We start from the raw sequence: 15,825 nt of genomic DNA on the forward strand, positions 1-15,825 counted from the left end.
GTGCCCACACGCGCGTTAAGAGAGCGTGTACAGGCACTGCCCCCTCTCTGCTCCTGACGCGCGCGTTAAGGGGGCTGTGCAAGAGACTAGCTATGAGCTGGTCAGATGGGTCACGCACTAAAATTTTAAAGGCTCCCAGCCCCTCCGCAGATACCCTGCAGTGAGTCTACCAAGGGGTATGGTAATGTGGATCTTAAAAGTGGGGCTCTAGATAAAGTTGAGCATGTGACGCCATAAAGAACGTCATATATTAAAATATTATTAAAATTCAACACAAAATATAGGGCACAACCACGCCCACTACCTACCCTAGCCCACACCACGTGACACCCGAGTCAGTAGTCTACTGTACAGTACTGTGTATACTGTACATCATAACATGTACAGTATACGGGTAATTAACAGTTAATATCACAAAGCCTTACGTTATTGATCAAAAATAAATTAGATGTTTGAGCCTCACGACTAATTTGCAACAACGTTTCTGCACCAACAAATTCATATTTGATCAAGGCTAAAACACAAGTTTGGTCTATACGATACACAGCTACATATGTTATCTCACAGAACTGTCTCAATCACGTGACTTGTCTCCATAGACACTACAGTGCAAAAATGTCCAACTTTCGTGGTCTCAACTTGTTATCAAGATCCTTACAGAACGTATCGGTAAGAGGGACACACGTAAAATACGTGCAGCCAGAGCAGTTGAAGTCTTTCACCAAAAAAAACAACAACCAGAACAAAAGATGGAGGATCACGAAGACTACTCCCGCAACCAACATAATGACAATCCTCTTCTGTCGTTCGACAAAAATAAAAGGGAGAAAGATGGCCGACAAGAGTAAACCAAACACGAAACCGGCAACATGAGCGTAGTTGTCAACATACGGCAAGAAGCCAAGCAAGAAGAAAAGGACAATAAGAAGCAGCAGCTTGCCGAGCTCCCAGGCTGGATACCAGAAGAGCCTCCACTTCTCCACGAGTTCCAAAACCAATGCAGCCATGAGACCAAACAAGGCACCGGATGGACCGACTTCGGCCTGATAGGGTGCAAACACGGCACTGACAATGTTGCCGCCGATGCCACTAAATACGAATATCATCATCACCCTAAACCAGCCGGCAAGCTTTTCCAGCTCGTACAAAACAACAATCTCGAAGAACACTGTTACAGCACAGTGGATTATCCTGATCACCAATAAAATACCATAACAATGATACGACATCATAACATCACTAATACTGACCCGACGTGAAGAAAGAGCGAGATCCATATTCGGTAGATCTGATCGGGCGTATCCGGGTGCAGGAAATCACTAAGCCCGCATATTTTCTGCATACAATTCGCCTAACAAAACAACTCATCACGTCACCGAATCTGTAAACCCACTTGTTATTATTACCTGAGAACAGAGTGTTTTATTTCTGTGGTAATAACCCTCGAGAAAGTCGCATTCTTCTTCTGTTGCCATGACGCACTCACCTTGCAGGCCGATGCAGCAAGGCCGTCCTGTCACTTCGCACTGCATGTTTGCGTATGAAGAGTTACTATCATGTAAGTATGAAGAGTTACCACCACGTAAGTATGAAGAGCTACCACCAAGCTTTTGACATTCCTACAAATGAGAGAGAGAACTATGCGTAACGTTCACATCATTACCAGCAATCTCTCCCGATAAACGTAATTTCAACGTCCTGTAATGTTCTACTGTTTGCCCGAAACCAAGCTACAAGGTTGTACGATACGTAAACAGATAGAAGAGTAACACCGTAATTCAAACATAAAAGAGTAACAACTAACAAAGCAATTAAGACTGAAACAATGCATCACACACATCGGTCATTATGCAAACCGGATACAAATCAGGGCTGTAGCCGGCAGTTTGGAAGTGGTCTTGTTGACGGAAGACACGCATGTGCAAACAGACACAAAGATTTTTCTCGTGTTACATAGTAATGTAGTGACATAATGCAAAGCCTTGAGCGATCAGGTATAAAACCATGCATTGGGTCTGTCCAGATGCAGCACAAGGCTAATTCTTAGACTCTAGAAGGGTCTCGTAGGAACAAAAAGTTCATTGGGTGATGAGGCATTAGAGGGAGGTGACAGAAGCAACACCATCTGGTTCCACTTACTATCTGATCTGTGGGTCTGTAGGCACTTAATATGAGGCTGTCTCAGAGTAATTAAATAAAAACTTATTTAATCAGGTATCCCCTATTCCGGAAGTTGCAGGGAATGGTCCATTGGTGAAAGTACAAATATTGAAATTTGGTCCGGTTAAAAAACCGGACCAACCAAACCAGCGGCTACGTCCCTGCAAATACTGAGCTACAATACAACGCTATCATGCCACTGTAGTAATCTACTAGGGTCATCTGGGGTATGCGACTCCATGAGTGGGGCAACTCCATGAATGTCACTGATCATTAATTCCTAACCCTGTTGCAGCATGAAGCATCTTACCATCGGTTTAGAATTTAAAACTCTTCTACTATTAGTAAACTACTTGACATCGGATTACGAGTTTCATTAAAAGTGGTTATGCGGTATATATGAGAAGTTTTTGTTGCTATTGCTTCAATGTCCCGGATGTCCATTCAGGTATAGCTATCGACTTGCTAAGGTACAGCAAAAGATCTAATAGGTATGCCTTATTTGTCGCTACCACAGTAGATGCTGTAGAGAAACGTACTCAAGCAATAGTTACAACTATTCGTAAGTCGTAGTTGCTAGAACGAAACTCTCTTCACGAAGTTGCCCTGCCCACACAATTAACAGTATCGAAATTACCTCAAGAACGATTAAGATTTCAGAGATGGTTGCCCACGTTCTGATTGACAGAATGCTACTGCTCTACACGATAGTACACCCAAGCGACTACAACACTCACACGTAGCAACAAACCCATGTGTTCTAAATTACTCACAGAGTTACCCCTGATCACCCGAATGTAGGTAGGATGACTGCCAACCTACAGTCACAACAAACCTAAACCAATAGAAGACTGACATACATACACGGTCACCCACACAAGGGTCAATACAGGCGCTTACTTATGGGGGTTTGAGGGGTGAAAATGAACCGACCCACTTCAGTCGGAGGTCCCCTCTTACTGTATACAACCAATCTGTATGCAATATTTGCACCAGCTGTCAGTGTGCAAATAGTGGCCTCAGAGCGCTTTCCGGTACCACTTCATTAATATTAATAGTGATATCAGCAAATTGACCAAATCCAAAATTCGAAATATCAGCTAAGTCGAGCAAACCAAGCTGCTCTAGACGGTGCTCCTAAATCAATAGTTGCAAAATGGTCTATACAATGCTCTCCTTATCTCCAACCCTATAGTCTAAGTTAGCCATGATGCCAAGTGTATACGACTCCTACACCAGGCATGGTGCCACAATTTCAGATTCAGGTGTCACCATTGGTACCATTACCATGGCACCATTACCATGGCACCATTACCATGGCACCATTACCATGGCACCATTACCATGGCAATGACATCCTTGATGTAGAAGCTGTAAATGCTAAAGTTCTGGTCTGGGTCCCACGATCCAGGTGTGGCAATTAAGGTCAATGTAAGCAGATTTATCCCCTTTAAGCCTGGTTCACAGTATTGAAGCTGACGCTCAGCTGAGGGTCAACATCAAAGACACCACCTTGACACAGGCGGCATCCTTTGATGTTGACACTGACGCTGATGCTGGAATAGCATTTATTTCTATTCCAGCGTCAACGTCAGCGTCAGCGTCGTACTGTGAACTGAGCTTTACACTGACAAGACAAATAAGGACCAGCCAGCCTGTTCGAGTATTCCAACAGAAAGTGAATTGACCGAGCCAGCACGCGTTTACACTGCGAGGTTGCGAACGAGCCAGATAGGTGTGCTTTATAATCACATAACTGTCACGTGTCATATGCAACTCCTATGGACGCTAAAAATTGCTTTGTGTGTGCTCTTGTTTAAAAACCCAAAAGATAGAGTGTGGCGGGTGAAGTGGCACAAGAGACTGTAGCTGCCGCGCAAAAAAGTCATGTTTCGGAATCAGTATCAGTCTAGAAAACAAGCAGTGCTACTGCTTGTGATGATGACTGCTGTGTTGCAGTTTTGTTTACTAGACCGAGATCAGATAAAGACTTTTGTTGTCAGACCATGCCCTATCCGAGAATATAACATCTGCTGCGCATGCTTTATCGATATTCGACAGAGCCACCTAGCCTACTCGCGTTTACACTACACGACAAGACCGGGCAGCATGGAGCCAGCTCACTCAAATCGAACGAACTGAGTCAGCCCACTTCGGCCGCTTCCAACTTGGCTCGGTCGTGTTTACACTGGCACATTGAATCGGGTAGCACCGAGATGGCACGGTCCAGCACGCTCGAACGTGCCAGTGTAAACGGGGTATTGGACTCCAAAACTCCTTGACGCGTACACACATACAGACAAACAAATAGACAAATAAACAGACAAACAGACAGACAAACAAATAGACAAATAAACAGACAGACATACAAACAAACAAATAGACAAATAAACAGACAGACAGACAGACACACACAAAGACAAAAATGTAACTTAGGGTTGTGTAAATAAAATGGACAGACAGACAGACAGACAGACAGACAGACAGACAGACAGACAGACAGACAGACAGACACACACACACACACACACACACACACACACACACACACAGGCATACAGACTGACAGACATACAGACAGACACTTCCCACGTAGATCACCACCCAACGGCTCCAACACGATCAAGTATGCCGAAAAGAACAAACATGTAGCTGTGTGGAAGTCCCTACTAAGTTAGCTAATGGCTAGATAAATAGAAGCTCACAGTCTAAATGTCTTCCAGTAGACCTGGTAATTAGTAAATAAAATAATTAGAATAGACTGGGATTCAGTGGAAAGTCCACTAAAGCACTGAAAGAACCGACCCATTAGTGCACCAGGTTCGCCCCTGTAATGTGACACCGACAAGTCAAAGTTATAGTATGTAGCTCTCTACTACTCAACTCCAAGTTGGTTACTACATTTTGACATTTTGAAAGAGCAACCATGAACAATGCATACCGGCCATTGTGTGATATCATCCATCCATTCGTGCGCTCCGGCTGACTGAGGCTGCAAACAGTCCCTACAACAACACACAACAACTGAGAATACGTCGATAGATAGCAGTACACTTAGCACCTCGGGTCTTGACCACACACCGGACCGGACGATCGTACGACGTTACCCACTTGTGTTTTATTCCATTTGTGCCACTCAGTAAATACAGCCTAGCAACGACACAATATCATCAATCAGAATGGAATCAATCGTGTAGCCGTGTTTAGCGCTCACTCTTTCGCATTGTAACTTGGTTAACTGTACGCATCCCGACTGGTCCTGTCGTACACAGCAGCCCGTCTGTTCTCGCTCAATTGCACGCTCTGCTGAGATCTTCTCAGACACTCTCTTGTCACTGCGCATGCACGGCGAATACTTGGCTCCAAGATGAATCAAGTCCTTCTAATACAACAAACACACACACACATACACATATAATATATATAATATATAATTAATTAATTAATAATGAATCTGCCAATGTCTCATTGTCAACAAATCTAATACCATTCTTGTTATTATATAAGGACCCTTAGGGGTGGTTCACAATTTTTGTTATTTTCTTGAACTTACAAAACGTACACCAGGAGGGTAAGGGGTAGTCTCACGTGCCAGCGTGGGGGAACAGGGCTGGGTATGCAAGGATAAAAACCATTCTCCCCGTCTTCGCACACTCAGACGTGTCCCCAAAGGTCTGGCACACGAGACTAGGTAGGGGGTAGGGTCCTGTGTTTGCTTTTTAAATGATGATTAGGATATTGATCTATTTATCTTCTCATTTTAATACCAAGCGATGCTTCATGCAATGCCCTTCAAATGATCGGGAGACGCGATGTGCAGTACCGTTATTAGACGATTAGACTGCGATCTTTTGATGCGGTCTGGAATCGCAAAGTTCGCCCATGTGCATCCTGAATTAATCCAGGTATTTAAGGTAGTGTGGAGGTGTGCATGGAAGCCTTCCAAGACTTTCAGTGAGTCATTGTTTACCTATTGCCTACTTAAACCAACCGTTGTGCACAAGAATCCGCACTGTCTATCATCACTCTAGGAATGTCTTTGTTCAACAACAAACATCGATCACAAAGCGAGGCAGTGTGTGCCGGACAGAAGAAGTGGACAGCAGCTGCAAAAGACAAGGCCAAACTCCGCCTCACGTTCAAAGCAGCGAGGGAAAAGTTTGTTGTTGCACGGTGGAAAAAGACATGCACCAGCTACAGGGACCTCGAGTAGTCATGTATGCAAAGTGTGCAGCCAGTCATACCCAACTTGTTACCAACTTCAAAAGCATCAAGTGGACGCTAACCACAGGATGAAGTGAGGATGTCCAGCTACAAAAAGCGATTAGAGTACATATAGCTGTTAAAAAATTTTTGAGTGTATTGAACAATTAAGTGTTGGTGTCTATTACTAGTAATTGAAGCTGTGTTTACACCGTCGCTTCCAAAGCTATGAGCCTTCAAAAGTCCTGAGGATCGCAATTACTTAATTGTCGCAAAGAATTACAAATCTAGGCGCTCTTTCCTTTCTAAACATGTTACCTGTAAAATGTATCTAAAACCATACGCCGTTCCGCATGACCAAAAAGTTCGTAAATAGTCTGTAGAGTCATCATATATCGAGACATAAAATCTCCCCTAGTTACGTAATGTTAGATTCCCGAATAACTATAGTAAAACCAAGAAAGCGATTGATTTCGGGTCAGCAGTTGCAGACAGGTAAATTCTGTTGTTTATTTCCGACAAGTTCTAACAATCGCAAACTTGAATTACACTGTTCTGGTAATAAAACTCTCTCATGAAAGTTTCACGTGTATGATTGGCTGTTCGTCCATTGTCTCTCGTTGCCACGTACGACATAAAGGAATTAATGTTTCGTGATTGGGCCACACAAAGGAGGCATGACATATTCGTGCAGCGTAACAGACATAGCCAGCCAGCCAGTCAGCCACATAGTCCCCAGACCAGAAATCAGTTCAGCGCTATACGTTTAGAGAACGCTACTCGCCAAGTCTCGTGACTTTTACAAAGTCCCTTTTCTTAGAGGCTCATAGCTAAATTAATTGCACATTGCGTAGACAATATTAGACTATGTGCAGTAGGTGAGTTGTCGTATGCTGCATACTGGTACATGTCAGCACGTGATCATAAAATCATGAAATCAGCTTTTGGGAGAAGGGGAGGGGTAGCCAAAAAGCATACATTTTGTATGCTCGTGAAAATGATAAAAATTGTGAACCACCCCTTATGGTCATCCATAATTGTCAACATTTAGTCAAGCGTACAACGCGTACTCTTTCTGCATACCCCTCCCCTCCCCTAAGCATACATAAAAATGTTGGTCATGTGAAGCTATTTATAATGTACCATGGTATATATATATATATATATATATATATATATATATATATATATATATATATTACAATAATTAAATAATTAGAAGCCCTTTCGAAGATTAATATGCACATTTCGTCGTTCTGTCCAGCAGTCTTCCAAATGTTGTTCCAATTTCTGCGCAGCTTCCTCGCGAGACAAAGATGGGCTGGCAAAGACAAAAGTGTTCACAAACTGCTGGTACAGTGCAACGTCTGGTTTGTTAGTATCTACTGCAGAGTACCTACCAATCCAACTCATGTATGCTTCAAACACGTGTGACAAACACGTAGTGTGTTATACAAGTCATACACTTGTGCGGTTAGTTAAACGTAGATACAACACGCATACGCGTAGATGCAATATCCTGGCTTCAGTATCACTTCCTATCTACTTCTAGACCAAGAGATCATCGACATTCTATACTCCGCCCCAAAGCATACACCTACTCTTACCCCCCCCCCCCTAGTGTACGCTTTGTACGCTTGAGTAAAGTTGACAATTATGGATGACACCTAACACAAGAATCTAAAATGTTCTGTCCATAGAAATTCAGTGTATAGATCGACTCATGGTCTAGACCTAGGCGTGCAAACGTGTGACAATTTGATATTAATAACATCCTCAAGTTTCTGATACTTTGAGTTTAACTGAATGACACTATTGTTTGGCTAGCTGTTGGAAACCCTCTGAAGACCCCATGAGATACGCCCGCCCTCAGTGCATACTACATACAATAACATGGCTTTCTTACATAGCTTGGTCCAATCCACAGGTTGGTTTGTACCTGATGCTCACGAGTCTCGATAGCCAACCCAGTGGTGAGAACCTATGATGACAATGCATGCGACACACATACATCCTTCGAACCAAACGACATCGTGATACCTGCTTTTGTTCCTGTTTGAAATCGAGACCCACCGGTGCCATACTGTACACAGCGAGCGTAACAATCATAATCACAACTTGAACAGTCACAAGCCAAGATGTAAAATACGGCCTACATAAGCATCAGACATCACAACTGTAATCGCCCGGATTTTTCCACAGCAACGATGCCAACCTGTGTACGTCAACATCTTCGATTTTTCTCAACGTTTCGACGTCTAGTTCATCGGCTTTCTTGTAGCTATACTGAAACCATCGTCCGAGTATACCAATCCCGACATCGCGTCTGTCTTCAAATAACTCGCCAGGAGGATGCTTCTTCAGACCACGAGTCCTTGTACGTTGAGCGCCAGCATCCTTCTTATACCCAGCTCTACAACAATGCCAGAAACGGTTACGTACGTAATACAATAGAATGACATCATTCACCAACTTTGTCCCGCTAGCCACGCCCCTTTAAAGGGGCATGGCTAGTGAGACTAACACCCACTGTTTTTGTGTCGTGCCATCTGTGTAGTCCTCAAGTAGTGGCTTAGAATCATATGGCTTTTCTGATGTAAGCTCTTGTGTCTCTGCCACCGCGGTAGCCGGCAATCTACGAAGTTCATCATCCGGCTTATTGTCTGGCTCGACATTTGCTTCGCGTTTTCCTTCATCATAACAGTAATAACACTCGCCATCATCAGACACCTGGGTGAGTGTAAAAAAGTAGGAATGTTGGTAATGTTACTTGGCGCTGTTTCCTACCTCTGAAACATCATTGTCCCAATCGTCGCCTGGTCGAAAGCTTCTAGCATTTGAAACCGGAGGAGCGTGGTCTACAGCCACTTCTTTTGTCTAGGAGACACCAAATAGCAGTCTCCGTTAGTATGAATGTGAAGCACTGAACAGCTACAACAGCCGAACAGACAGACAATGGACAGACAGTAAGACAAACAGAAAGACAGACACAGCCAATCAGACAGACAGACAGACAGACACACAGGCAGACAGACAAAGAGATGACAAAGAGATGACAAACAGACGGACAAACAGACAGACGCTTTTTAGCACCAAACAAGTCATGGCTTACCCAATTATTAAAAATGGAACTTCCATCAACAGCTTTTAGCGACAACTTCGGAAAGTATTGGTTCAAGTGATTAAATAAATTAGCTTTTCTATGTTCACTATGGGCGGAGCTTGGCCACACAACACCTAGCCCACCCAACAACTGGAGTGCTACACTGGCCTTGTGTGTCAACTGATGTATAAAAAGTAGGTGCTAAGGTATGCAGAAAGCCGTTAGCACAACAAACAAGCAAAATGCAAAATACCTGACAACATCTGTAGATATAGTATCATCGTTGTTGATCTGCTACTACTGTACTACTGTAGTACAACACAAACATTCGGTTTCTCTGCAACTCTGCTTATGAGAGAGAAACATCTATATCAACAGTCCAGATCACTCAAAGTCGGCTATGGGTTGACCCAGAGTAGGAGTTACTGTGCAACAACTATGCACGTGACTGTACTACACGTGACCACACAGTGTGCACGTGACTACACTACACGTGACCACACTGACCGCCGTGCACGTGACCACACTAATTAATTTAACAAAAAATTTCGCTACACCACACCAAACTGGCACTAAATACTTTCCAAACACGTAGTCACTCACCTTGAACAAAGTCCTCACTCCGCTCACGACCATCGAGATCACAGACGGCATAGCAGGCCGGAGTCGATGCTCTGGCTCCTTCGACTTGTCAATCACCCTTCCGGTCGACGACCTCCGTCTTCCGCGTGCCGGTAGTTGCGCATCATCTGGTGTCGCCACCGTCGCCTCACCGCCATCAACTTGTACCATTTCTTGTTCGCCGAACACATTGTCAGCGCTCTGACGCGTTAGACTCGGTTGAAGCCATTTGGGGGCGGGAAGAATTCTTCTGTTGAGATGATACTCTTGACGCGCTCTCCACAGCCTGCGCTCGTCTTCGTCCTTATGTAGACCGAAGAAACGCAACAGAGCGTCGGTGAACACACTGAGAAAAAAGTAAATCTGACACGAGAAGGTCAAGTCACGTGATAGTTGTCCTCACTTCCCGTCGCCTTTCGCTTTTGGTTTCGGCGGAAGGCCGCCGCGCAGAGGGCTGTCCCCTCTTTCTAGTAAGCGTTTTGAATCGCCTCTGGTCGCCATACAATTACGAAGCTTGGCGAGTGGTTAGACACACCAACAGAGACCGCAGGAAGAACTGGAAGTAGCCTCGTGTCCAGACTTTCATGCGCGCTTTCTTTTGGTCGCGCATGAGGGCGAGGCTAAACTTTAGACTTTAACAAATCCATGGATAGTGAGAGTTACAACACCTCGGATTTAAGCGCCACTTTTATATATATATCCTTATTATTTTATCTGATATGGACTTGAGTATTAATTGATAAACCTCGGTGTACGGTTTGTTCGCGAGAGGTAATCGTCACGCCTATTCAGAATGGTTGAGTTGGCGGTTGAGTTGTTTAGGAAGCAGTTTGGGTGTGAGCCTCAGATTGGAGGATGCAGCCCGGGACGAGTGAATCTGATCGGCGAGCATACGGACTACAATGATGGATACGTGTTGCCGATGGTGTGTGTGTGTGTGTGTGTGTGTGTGTGTGTGTGTGTGTGTGTGTGTGTGTGTGTGTGTGTGTGTGTGTGTGTGTGTGTGTGTGATACTTATATGAAATGGGGTATGAGGATCAACACTGAAAAAACTAAAATCTTGAGCATTGGTGTTGAAGAAGCAAACATCTTGATAGCTGGTTGTGTTCTGGAGAATGTTTCTGAACGTTGCTATCTGGACAGCATTGTGACTAAATCTGGGGATTGTCACACAGTGGTTGTTGAATGTATTCAGAAAGCTAGCAGGACATTTTTTCTTGGAAACGTAGAGTTTTCACAAACCGAGGATTTAGCAAGAACACAAAGCTGCGAGTCTCTAGATCACTAGTGATGCCAGTTTTATTGTATGGTTGTGAGACTTGGGTAACCACACAAGTAGATATTTGAAAATTGACCACTTTTCATATGCGCTGTATTAGATCTATCTTGGGTGTAACAAGACTAAACAAGATAAGAATTACCATCAATTTGAAGTCTACCAAGGAAGAACCAATTCAACGTCAAATTCAACATCATATATTACAGTAGCTTGGTCACTTTGAACGGATGAACGTCTCTCGTCTAAAAAAGTTGGTGCTGAGAAGCAAGTTACATAATATGAAATGTCCTCAGCATGGTCCAAAGAACAGGTGGGTTGATACCATACGAGACTTGGTATCATTGAATATTGACCTGTCACAAGCAAATGACCGCACTTCCTGGTGGAAACTTCTTCTGCGATGCCGAAGCCCATAGTGGGTATTGGCGGAGTTCCGTGTTCCAGGGTGTGTGTGTACTCGTGTGTGTGTGTGTGTGTGTGTGTGTGTGTGTGTGTGTGTGTGTGTGTGTGTGTGTGTGTGTGTGTGTGTGTGTGTGTACATGTACCATTTTCCATCACCTCTGTGCCCTAATCTTATCTGTATTTTCTAGGCTTTAGAGAATGTAACTGTTGTCATAGGTCGAAGAGTAGATGGCGATGTGTGTACAATTGTTACTGGCACAGAGGAAGTACCAGAAGACCAAAGAATCTTGACATTTCCAACTCCCGGTCCATCTTCTCTGTTACAGCCCATAGAGCCACCGAAATTGTGGCACAACTACGTCAAGGGTGTTCTGGTTGCATTTGATGATAACAAGGGCAACATCCCTGCATTTCAGGCTGTAATTGTGACGACTGTTCCACTTGGTGGTGGGCTGTCTAGCTCTGCTGCACTTGAAGTTGCTACATATGTCTTTCTGGAGCAACTGTGTCCTCAGTTGCCGAAGAGAAGTGATAAGGAGAAAGCATTGGCTTGTCAATGGGCAGAGCATAGATTTCCAAAAATGCCTTGTGGTATTATGGATCAATATATTTCAGTGATGGGAAAGAAGGACTATGCACTACTCATTGACTGCAGGTGTGTGTGTGTGTGTGTGTGTGTGTGTGTGTGTGTGTGTGTGTGTGTGTGTGTGTGTGTGTGTGTGTGTGTGTGTGTGTGTGTGTGTGTCACTGTGTGTGTCAGCATATACACGATGTTTAGAAATCTAGCAGAAAGTGAACACGTACCTCTCAATGATCCCCAAGTAGTCGTACTGATCACCAATTCATGTGTCAAACACGAACTCGGTGACAGCGCTTATCCATTGCTTCGAGCACAATGTGAATCAGCAGCCAAAAAGCTGAACAAACCGAGCCTTAGAGACGTAACTACTGAACAAGTGGAAGGTAAAAGCATGTCATCATAAATGTCAACATGCATGTCCCAGTTGTATCTAATCCACTTGGTGTAATGTACGAGGCAGCTGAGAAAGGAAAGCTGACTGATGATGAACTGAAACGATGCAGACACGTGGTGTCTGAGATCCAGAGAACAAAAGCTGCAGCCGATGCTCTCAAGACAAACAATTACGTCCAGTTCGGCAAACTGATGAATCAGAGTCACAATTCGTTGAGGTAGGCAACTACTAGAGTCCTAAAATGTATAACCTTCACTGCCTTTTGTCATTTTGTGTGAAGAGATGACTACGAAGTGAGCTGCAAAGAGCTAGACCGGTTGGTTGCTTTAGCTCAAGAGGTACCAGGCGTGTACGGTTCACGGATGACTGGAGCTGGGTTCGGTGGCTGCACAGTTACTTTGGTACAACGAGATGCTCTGAAAGCAGCCAAAGAACACATACAGGTGACTGCGAGGTGCATGTGTTTTGTTGCCTCAATTTGACTCTGTCGCTTTACATGCAGGCTGGATACAAGCGTGCAACATTTATAGAGTCTTCTCCTGCAGATGGAGCAAGATCCGTTTCATTGTGACTAAACTATTGAACACGCCTGCCAGTAGTGATTGTGATTGCAAACGTCATTGTGCCCGATTGACTGTCGTATTGTAGCATGAAGTGTTTACGTATATACTTTGTGTTTGAGACAATTTTATGCATCCGATCTGTCCAACTCCTTGTAATTATGAGACCCAGTTGTATGCGTCAAGTGAATGCAATGTTAACTACCGTATTTCCGCGAGTAGTAACCCAAGGTTACAGACAGACAGATAGACAGACAAACAGAATGATAGACAGACAGACAGACAGACAGACAGAAGACAGACAGACAGACACACCAACAGACAGACAGACAAACAAACCAACAGACAGGCAGACAGACAGAGACAGACAAGCAGACTAACATGTAGACAAACAAGCTACAAAACCAGCACCTTGTCAAGCACAAACAAAGTCTCAGAACATGGGTTTGAGCATGGGTTATTATTGTTTCAACCCTTCCTGGCAGAGAGTGTACCTATGAGTGTTGGACATACCATTCACGTACAGTAAGCTGGCTCCATTGCTACCAACGAACATGCACTAGCAGCCAACAATTATATCTACGGGAGTCAGAGTGACTCATGGGTTAGTGTTTAAGTATGGGTTACTATTTTTTCAATCACCTCAGAACATGGGTTACTATTCAAGCATGGGTTTAACCGTTACTATCGAGGAAATAGAGTAGATGCTTTTCGACATCTACATGTTATAATGGAAGTGACTACTGGCAGACTCAGGGTTAACAAGATGCATATTAGAAAATTGAATGGTCTCTCATAGCCCATTCTGCTGGAGTGGTGAGACCATTATAAATAAATAGATAAATAATAAATAATAAATAATAAATAAATAAATAGATAAATAAAAAATAAATTAATATTAATAACTTAGACAGCCGTGATGGTCTATGTACTTCTGAAGTAGGGTTTGCTTCCGGTACTTGTAATAAACTTTACAAACCAGACTGATCTAGTTGAGCACGGCACAGCTATCAGTAAATAAAAAATAAATAGATAAATAAATAAATAAATATGTATTAATATATAAGTAAATAAAAAATTAAATATTAAAACAAACAAATAAATAAGTATTAAGATATAAGTAAGTAAAAAAATAATAAATAAATAAATAAATATTAAAACAAACAAATAAATAAGTAAATAAATACATAAATAATAAATAAACAAATAAATAATAAATAAATAAATAAACTTAAGTAAATAAATAAGTAATATTAAATACATAAAAATAAATAATTAAATAATAAATAAATAAATATAAATAAGTAATAATAAATATATAAAAATAAATAATAAATAAAAATAAATAAATAGATAACTGCCTGTGGACATGAAAGAGACCTACGGATGGCTAAAGGCAGCAAATCTCCCTGCTGCAACTGAGGGACTGGTTGTTGCTGCTCAAGACCAAGCTCTTCGGACTCGGTACTATGAGCACAAGATTCTACGTCGTGATGTCAGTCCTACTTGCCGCATGTGCAGTGTAGGCCTGGAAACAATCGACCACATTGTGGCAGGCTGTAGTGCTTTGGCACCGACGGACTATACTGATCGACACAATCAGGTGGCCTCCATCATTCACTGAGATGTTTGCCACCAGTTTGGGGTTCCAGTGGAGAGCAGATGGTACCGGCATCATCCTGATAGGCTTGTGGAGACGGATGACATTACTATGATGTGGGATACAACCATCCCCACTGCCAAGAGGATAAAGCCAATCGTCCAGACATCTGTCTCAGAAATAAGAAGACAAACACTTGTCTTCTTATTGATATCAGCTGTCCTGCTGATGGCAACACTGGCAAGAAACAAGCTGAGAAGTTGGCGAAGTACAGAGACTTGCGAGTGGAAATAAGCCACATGTGGCATTGTCGAACACTGGTGGTTCCGGTCGTCTTGGGAGCTTTGGGCACAGTACACACAGGTATTGCACGGCGGCTGGACATTATTCCAGGTCATCACAACCTGCAGTACTTACAGAAAACAGTGCTTCTGGGATCTACTCGGATCCTTCATAAAGTCTTGTCTTCTATCTAGACAGCCGTGATGGTCTAAGTACTTCTGAAGCAGGGACTGCTTCCGGTACTTGTAATAGACTTTACAAATCAGACTGATCTGATTGAGCAACATAATAATAAATAAATAAATAAATAAATAAATAAAAATATGTAAATAAATAAACAAGTAATAATAAATATATAAAAAATAAATAAATAAATAATTAATAAATAAAAAATAAAAATAAATAAATAATATATAAATAATAATAAATAAATAAATAAAAAATAAATAAATATAAATAAATAAATAAATAATAACTAAATATAAATAATATATTTTAGTAGACCTTGACTAGGCAATTCATGGAGGTAACTGTTGTCCATTATCTGCTTTCCTTGTAGCAATGTATACGCTTACCTCAAATGCAAACGTCTATTACTGATAGATATTGCGCTATACATAATCAACAGCTCCATTATATTA

General features: G+C 42.6%; 3 protein-coding genes across 5 annotated transcripts in view; 1 reads left to right on the top strand and 2 right to left on the bottom strand.

Moving 5' to 3' along the window:
* Positions 1 to 483: 483 nt before the first annotated feature.
* LOC134184022 (inactive rhomboid protein 1-like) lies at positions 484 to 10,664 on the bottom strand. 2 transcript variants are annotated; one of them, XM_062651625.1, is made up of 13 exons: positions 10,491 to 10,664; positions 10,070 to 10,433; positions 9,151 to 9,240; positions 8,894 to 9,093; positions 8,579 to 8,776; positions 8,404 to 8,515; positions 8,270 to 8,344; positions 5,375 to 5,539; positions 5,222 to 5,310; positions 5,102 to 5,165; positions 1,407 to 1,619; positions 1,251 to 1,351; positions 484 to 1,191 (listed from the first exon to the last, which is right to left on the bottom strand). In XM_062651625.1, the coding sequence occupies exons 1-13, from the start codon at positions 10,586 to 10,588 to the stop codon at positions 603 to 605; spliced, it is 2,358 nt and encodes a 785-aa protein (XP_062507609.1). In that variant the 5' UTR covers positions 10,589 to 10,664; the 3' UTR covers positions 484 to 602. The 2 variants fall into 2 exon arrangements, with proteins under 2 accessions (XP_062507609.1, XP_062507608.1); XM_062651624.1 differs by having other exon boundaries at positions 5,375 to 5,542.
* Positions 10,665 to 10,784: 120 nt separating this feature from the next.
* On the top strand, positions 10,785 to 13,479 carry LOC134184023 (galactokinase-like). The gene is made up of 6 exons (XM_062651626.1): positions 10,785 to 11,012; positions 11,957 to 12,423; positions 12,547 to 12,731; positions 12,809 to 12,959; positions 13,023 to 13,185; positions 13,245 to 13,479. The coding sequence occupies exons 1-6, from the start codon at positions 10,881 to 10,883 to the stop codon at positions 13,311 to 13,313; spliced, it is 1,167 nt and encodes a 388-aa protein (XP_062507610.1). The 5' UTR covers positions 10,785 to 10,880; the 3' UTR covers positions 13,314 to 13,479.
* A 2,246-nt stretch (positions 13,480 to 15,725) lies between these two features.
* The window catches only part of LOC134184499 (Golgi to ER traffic protein 4 homolog), a 6,679-nt gene continuing 6,579 nt past the window's right edge, over positions 15,726 to 15,825 (bottom strand). For both annotated transcript variants that reach the window (XM_062652203.1, XM_062652202.1), the window contains exon 10: positions 15,726 to 15,825. This exon is cut by the window's right edge and continues 125 nt beyond it. The gene's annotated coding sequence lies outside the window, so the exon portion shown is untranslated.

The sequence above is a fragment of the Corticium candelabrum genome, chromosome 9 (assembly GCF_963422355.1).
Source record: "Corticium candelabrum chromosome 9, ooCorCand1.1, whole genome shotgun sequence".
Lineage (NCBI taxonomy): Eukaryota > Metazoa > Porifera > Homoscleromorpha > Homosclerophorida > Plakinidae > Corticium > Corticium candelabrum.